General features: G+C 36.6%; 1 protein-coding gene across 1 annotated transcript in view; it reads left to right on the top strand.

Annotated features, from left to right (window-relative positions):
• Positions 1-6,967, top strand: part of PMPCA (peptidase, mitochondrial processing subunit alpha) — a 14,873-nt gene extending 7,906 nt beyond the window's left edge. The window contains exons 7-13 of the mRNA XM_053695569.1: positions 123-386; positions 620-712; positions 1,182-1,300; positions 2,059-2,149; positions 2,232-2,294; positions 2,886-3,030; positions 4,586-6,967. Of these exons, the coding sequence (XP_053551544.1) occupies positions 123-386; positions 620-712; positions 1,182-1,300; positions 2,059-2,149; positions 2,232-2,294; positions 2,886-3,030; positions 4,586-4,755 (945 nt within the window). The 3' untranslated portion in view covers positions 4,756-6,967. The remainder of the gene's footprint in view (positions 1-122; positions 387-619; positions 713-1,181; positions 1,301-2,058; positions 2,150-2,231; positions 2,295-2,885; positions 3,031-4,585) is intronic.
• The last annotated feature ends 194 nt before the right edge of the window (positions 6,968-7,161 follow it).

Raw genomic sequence — 7,161 nt, 5'->3', positions numbered from 1 at the left:
ATTTAAGTATTATACAAGATTAATAAAGAATCTAAGATCCAGAAATAAGTGCCATTGCCCTAGTAAATGTAATTGCATGTATCAAGGATGTTTATATATTGTTTATTTTCCTTCTTTCCTAGGCAGCATATAGTGGGAACACAGTTGGTCTGCCCCGGTTCTGCCCGGTTGAGAATATTGATAAGATCAACCAGAAAACATTACACTCTTATATGCACAACTATTATACCGCGGATCGGATGGTATTGGCAGGAGTGGGCATAGAGCATGAACAGTTGCTTCAGTGTGCAAAGAAGTATCTGCTGGGTGTGGAACCTGTCTGGGCATCAGGAAAACCAAGAACCATAGACAAGTCTATAGCTCAGTACACGGGAGGTATTGTCAAGGTATTTGTTATATTCCATCATCTGTTAGATATTTTAATTTCCTTTTACCTTAAGCACAAACAGGCTAAGTATATCATGTCACTTTTTGCAAATTATTTTGCACAAACGGGTTTGGTCCGTAAGAATGGAGTGTCCTTTCTAAAGAGGGAGATTTGTCTATACATCAGTGCTATTCTCTATCATTCTCTGTATGTCTCTCTCTCTATACATAACCTGTTTTATTTATTTTTCAGGTTGAAAAGGACATGTCTGATGTCAGCCTTGGCCCTACACCAATTCCAGAGCTCACCCACATCATGATCGGCCTTGAAAGCTGCTCTTTTTTGGTATAACACCATCTGTTACTGTTCTTGTTTCACATACAGACTGTAATATTCAGTGTGATGGTTATAGGCAACATACAGTATTGCATTCAGCTGTTAAAAATTATGGTTGAAATTGGTTTATACAGTATAATTGCATAATTAACACGTGCATAATTTATTCTGAATTTCAAATGAGCTGTAGATTTGTCAAATTTCAAAATTTACTTCAGTTTGCTGGTCCCTTGTATCATGTGACAACCATCGGCCAATCACAGGCTCAAATACAATGAACTTTTGCACATGCTTCATAGGAGCATGTGCAAAGACAATTTGACAATGGAAAGACTATTAAAACTGCATCATGACATTTTTACTTGTCCCTTGAAATCGCCAGCATCTCATGTTACAATTATGTAGTCCATAGAAATAGAAGGTAACAGGCAGGGTGCAGCAGTCCTCTCATTCACGTGCATTGTTCTTTACTCCATAGGAAGATGACTTCATTCCCTTTGCTGTACTAAACATGATGATGGGAGGAGGTGGATCCTTTTCTGCTGGGGGGCCCGGAAAGGGAATGTTCACTAGGTTGTACCTTAATGTGCTAAACAGGTAGGAGCACTGTTAAATTCTCAAGATATTAATCACTAGATAATCCTTCCATAATCACTAGCTAATCCTTCCATAGGATCCGAATGCGGGAGATGACGGCCGCTTGTAACATTCGGCTTTTTGGCTGGATTTATTCTTGTAAAGTGCAACTCACTTAAGTTCTGTGCAAGTCCTGGTGTGTTGAACTTTCACAAGAAGAAATCTGGCTCTGAGAAGAATGAATGGCACGAGCATATGCTGCTTTCGGATCATCACAAAGGATTCTAGTGCACATGTCAATTAAAAGGATGTGAAACCCAAAAATGTAGTTTCATGGTTTAGACAGAGCATACAATTTAAAACAACTTTCCAAATTACTTCTATTATCGAATGTGCTGAGTTCTCTTGGTATCCTTCCTTGGAAAATGATACCTAGGTAGGCTTAGGTGCTGATTGGTGGATGCACATGACTCTTGTCATTGGTTTATCAATGTGTTCAGCTAGTTCCCAGTAGTGCTTTGCTGCACCTTCAATAAAAGATACCAAGAGAATGAAGTAAAATTGATAATAGACGTAAACTGGAAAGTTGCTTAACATTGTTTGTTCTGTTTGAATCACGAGACATATTATTTTTAAATCAAACTGGTTTTGATAATATCTTAAAGTCCCTTGTATTTACGGATGATCAAATATCTGTTTTGACTATATTTGGTGCAAAGCTTTTCTTTAAGTTAGATTAAGTAAACAATGGGTTAAGCTGTATATTTTGTCATTTACAGACACCACTGGATGTACAATGCCACCTCTTACCACCACAGTTATGAGGATACCGGTCTCCTATGTATTCATGCCAGCGCAGATCCTCGTCAGGTAATTCCCATAAACATTCTTTTGTTTTTTCGAGGTGTACAAATTTGTAGAAATGCTGATGAGCTTATTATGGTCCCTGCAGGTCAGAGACATGGTGGAAATAATTACAAGGGAGTTTACGCTAATGGCTGGAGGTGTCGGAGAGGTAACATTAAAATGATTTCTATAATATGCTATGTTGAATGAGCTGCAACAAATTAGAATCAGGTGTACGTATGCAGTGCTGATCTCTGAGCTAAGAGAGAATTTTTTTTTGCCATTTAAAATGAAACTCTAGGATTTACCAGTGGAACAAATAATGGGGACTTTAAGTCATGAAGTATAATAAAAACTTCATGCTGAAAGTTCCTTTATTTGCCTGTAGCCTAAAGCGGCCCACAGCAGAACACTTTTTTTTTTTTTTTTTTTCAACAAGGTGACGTTTCCAGCCAATAGCCGTGCGGCCCAGCTGTCATTATGTCGGATAGCTAGCACGCTATTGGCTAAGATCACCTCACTGAAGAATAGCATTCTGCCGTGGGCGGCCTGAGGCGTTCAGTGTGGCATACACTGCAGGCAAATAAAGGAACTTTCAGCATGAAGTATTTTATTCTTTAACTGAAAGTCCCCTTTATTTGTTGCACTGGTAAATCCTAGCGTTTTACAAACACTAGGATTTACCATCACTTTAATATCCCTGGTTTATTTTATTATATGGCAGATCCAGTAGTTTTTTGTTATTTCTATTACACATCAGGTGGAATTAGATCGGGCAAAGACCCAACTGAAATCCATGCTCATGATGAATCTTGAATCCAGACCCGTTATATTTGAGGATGTAGGCAGACAAGTGTTAGCAACAGGCGCAAGAAAACTTCCTCACGAGCTGTGCAGTCTGATTGGTGAGTATTTTTTAATCTCCTCCCCAAAATAAACAGAGTTGTGCTCTAAGTTGTTTTTTTTTAAGTTGTGGTAAAGTGAATGTACATTTTCACAAATGAAAGCCCTGTTATTAAAAATATTGTTAAAAACAGGGGCACTTTAATTCATGAACGTTTACATTGCAGCCGGGTTTTTTTTTTAAATATTTTACTTTTTTATTCCTTGAAAACTTGGAACACCGATTCCCCCGCCCCCGGGTCCTCTCTTCTTACGTCAGAAATGACGAATCCGGCTTTCTCCAATCAGGGCGTGGCCTCAGGCAATGTTTGCTCTAGGGGGGGAAGTTGTTATTGGAGGAAGCCGGATTAGTCATTTCTGACGTAAGAAGAGAGGACCTGGGGGCATTCACTTTAAAAGGACTTAACCCCTATGCACATCAGAGACCTACGTATTACTTTAGTCTTTGAGGTGCTGAATTAGTGACAGCCTCCCTGATTGGCTAAAGGAACATTAATTTTTTTTCATGATTCAGATAGAGTATGTGATTTTAAACAACTTTCAAGTGTATTTCTGTTATCTAATTTGTTTTGTTGTCTTGTTATCCATTATTAAAAAGGATACCTAGGTAGGCTCTGGAGTTGCTGATTGGTGTGTGTGTGTATATAAAATCTCTCTTGTGCTATTCGCTTACCCATTGTGTTAACTAGCTCCCAGTAGTGCATTGTTGCCTTTTTAACAAAGTATACCAAGAGAATAAAGCAAATAAGATGATATAAGTAAATGTGATTTTTGTTTTTTTAATTGTATTCTCTATCTGTATCAATAAAGAATAATTTGGGGTATCATGTTCCTTTAAGGGTCCTGTAGGGGCAGTACACAGAAGATCGACCTTATTCCCCTGTACAGTCCTGGTCTTCTAAAGATCTGTGCACTGTGGTATATACAGATCTTAAAGGGATAGTAAACACCAAAAATGTTATTGTTTAAAAGATAGATAATCCCTTTTATTTACCATTCCCCAGTTTTGCATAACCAACACGGTTATATTAATATACTTATTACCTCTGTGATTACCTTGTTTCTAAGCCTCTGCTCACTGCCTCCTTATCTCAGATCTTTTGACAGACTTGCATTTCAGGCAATTAGTGCTGACTCCTAAATAATGCCATGTGCACAATGTTATCTATATGAAACACATGAACTAATGCCCCCTAGTTGTAAAAAACTGTCCAATGCATTCAAAAAAGAGGCGGCCTTCAAAGGCTTAGAAGCATATGAGCCTACTTCGGTTTAGCTTTCAACTAAGAATAACAAGAGAACAAAGCAAATTTGATGATAAAAGTAAATTAGAAAGTTGTTTAAAATTAAATGCCCTATCTGAATCATGCAAGTTTAACTTGGACTTTGCTATCCCTTTACAACTGCCTGGATGTATGTTATAGTTAAATACGGCAATAAAAATTTGTGAATATAGCAGTGGAGTTTTTTTCAGACAAAATTAAAAATTTTATCAAAATTATAGTATTTTTTTTTTTTCCCTCTTTGGTAACAACTTTTCCCCCCCATCCCTGGCAGATAATGTGAAAGCAAGTGACATCAAGAGGGTGGCTACTAAAATGCTGCGCAACAAACCTGCAGTTGCCGCTTTGGGAGACCTTTCAGAGTTACCAGATTACGAACACATCCAGGCTGCTCTGTCGAGTAAGGATGGTCGCCTGCCACGTTCATTCAGATTGTTCCGATAGAGTGATGACCAGACCCCGCAAATTTCTAATAACTACACGTGCTGACAGCAGAGACAACGTGTGCTTGAGTTTTATTCACTCACGTTACAAAGAGGAGTCTTCGATCATCAATCCCAGAGAAGCTAGCTCTTAACCCTTTAAGGACACAGCTTTCAGTTTGCTCAATTGTTTTATGACGGAAAAATTCCGTCATATGTCCTTAAGAGGTTAAAGCAGTGAAGTGCTTTGTTTGTTAGTGTTCCATAATGATGGAATATGGCACTTATATAGTCATTGATACGAGTCGGTACCAGGAATCCCGTAAATCTAAAACAATAATAGTGGGGGGAAACATTTGGCATCTTAAACTACACCGTTACTAGTATTCAAGTAAAGATTGTATGCATTTCTTTCTTTTTTTATTTTATTTAATATAGACTAGTTATTGTTAATAAGAACTTTTACACAGACTATCAAAAGGTAGATCTGCACTTCAAATCTTATTTTCCCCCCTCTTCCCCCCCAAAAAAAGCCAATTGCATAAGTTGATTGGTCGTTGATAAAACTAGTTTTCAGGGCTTAAATATAGAAATTGTGCCACACCAAGTATATGTTTAGTTATTTATTTTATGTATGTTGTATGTTTTTCCAAGAGTTAAGTCGCTGTTCGTACAGCGAAGACTTGCGAAAATATTTTTTGCCACATATCAAGCTGCTCTCATACGTTTTTACTGGTATGCGCTATAGTGTGTATGATGAAACTGCCTTGGGATATTACAAGGCTGAACATATTAGAACATTCACTTAATATTTGGTAACCCAACATTATTGTATCAGAAATCTTCTGTTCCTATACATTTCTTATTTTGTGGATTATGGTCTGTGTTTTGTATAAAATGAATTATCTTTTCTAAACATAACAGGAGCAAAGATAAAACATTGCATCTATCTAGCACTTATAAAAAAAAGTCCATTTGTATACGAAACTTTATCTAAAAAACGACAACATTATAATGTTAAGATGCCAATAATCGGTCACAACCATCTGGAGCAGTGATGATCAATCAATATCAGGGACTGCATAAATACCTAGAATGCCTATGCTGTGTTTTTTTTTTTTTAAATTATATTGTCCCTACACCTAAACAAGTGTGTAGAGTCGCTCTGCATGTCTGTGGGGGGGGATTACAAAATGGCTACTCTGATGGGTCTCTGTACAACTACAGGCTGTTTTCTCCTTCACTGCTATCTTTGTTTCAGTATCCCTTTAAGTGCCACCTTATTTAACTACAAAACAATGACATCCTGAAGCTTATACCACTGTAGGGGATGTATGGATATGGTTATTGCTCGTTGCTGGGGAGGGACACATTATCTACATTTAAAAAAAAAAACTCTTTTAAAAGGAAAAGCCTGTGTGTTACATGGGGCTTTAAAGGGACATTAAACACTTTGAGATGGTAATATGAAATAATAAACTATGCAATAAACATCTACAATATACTTGTATTATTTATTTTGTCCCCTTTACCTTTAACCCCATTCTGAAATTGTTAGGTTTTCAGTTCCTGCAAAAAATAAAAGTGCCTAACACTGTTATATTCCACACAGTCATTGGCTGCACATTCTAGTGACCTATTTATTACTTTCACCAATTGGCCACAGCAAAGAAGGTAACTTAAGTTACAACATGGCAGCTTCCATTTTTCTTTATAGACAATAAAACTTCACTATTATCTTTTTCTTTGAATGCTTCATTCTATCTAATATTTATTTAGTGTTTAATGTCCGTTTAAAGGAACACTTTTTTTTCTTCATCTAAAATCCCGCATTTGAAATGTATTTTAGTTTCTGAATAAACCAGTTTTATCCTTACACGTGCAGAAGTGGGTCCCTGTCCCTCCAGAAAAGAACTGATTACAAAACAATTACTGCAGTATTAGATTCGGTTTGAACACTTTTTGTACCGGCAAAAAACAAATTTGAAACATTTTTCAATGCAATGTCCTTTAAAAGTTACAATAGAGCTAAATAAAATCAGTGATCAGTACCAAGGAAAACTGTATAATAAAGGAAAATATTGTAAAATGCCAAAATGGAACGTCTGCCTCTATTCTAGGATCTGGTTATTGTATTTATCTACCTGCATAGCAACATCTAAGGTAGAATGTTTGTTTTGTAAAATATTTTCTAGAAATCTAGCTTAATAAAATTGTATTTTTTTTTATGACAATGTTTTCAGTCTGATCTAATTTGTAAAAATTTAGACTATTGTATATGATGCATTACAGAGCTATAAAATAAGTGTTCCTGTGCACGACTTGCTTGGGCATCTTTAGACCTTTTAACATAGTTGATTTAATCTTGGCTGGCACATGGGCAGTTCCAATTACAACCAAATTATTTAAAAGTCCAGTCTTCAGAATT

This window comes from Bombina bombina, chromosome 12, assembly GCF_027579735.1.
Source record: "Bombina bombina isolate aBomBom1 chromosome 12, aBomBom1.pri, whole genome shotgun sequence".
Lineage (NCBI taxonomy): Eukaryota > Metazoa > Chordata > Amphibia > Anura > Bombinatoridae > Bombina > Bombina bombina.
Note: the sequence above shows the minus strand (reverse complement) of the source record. Positions and strands in the feature narration are given on the sequence as shown.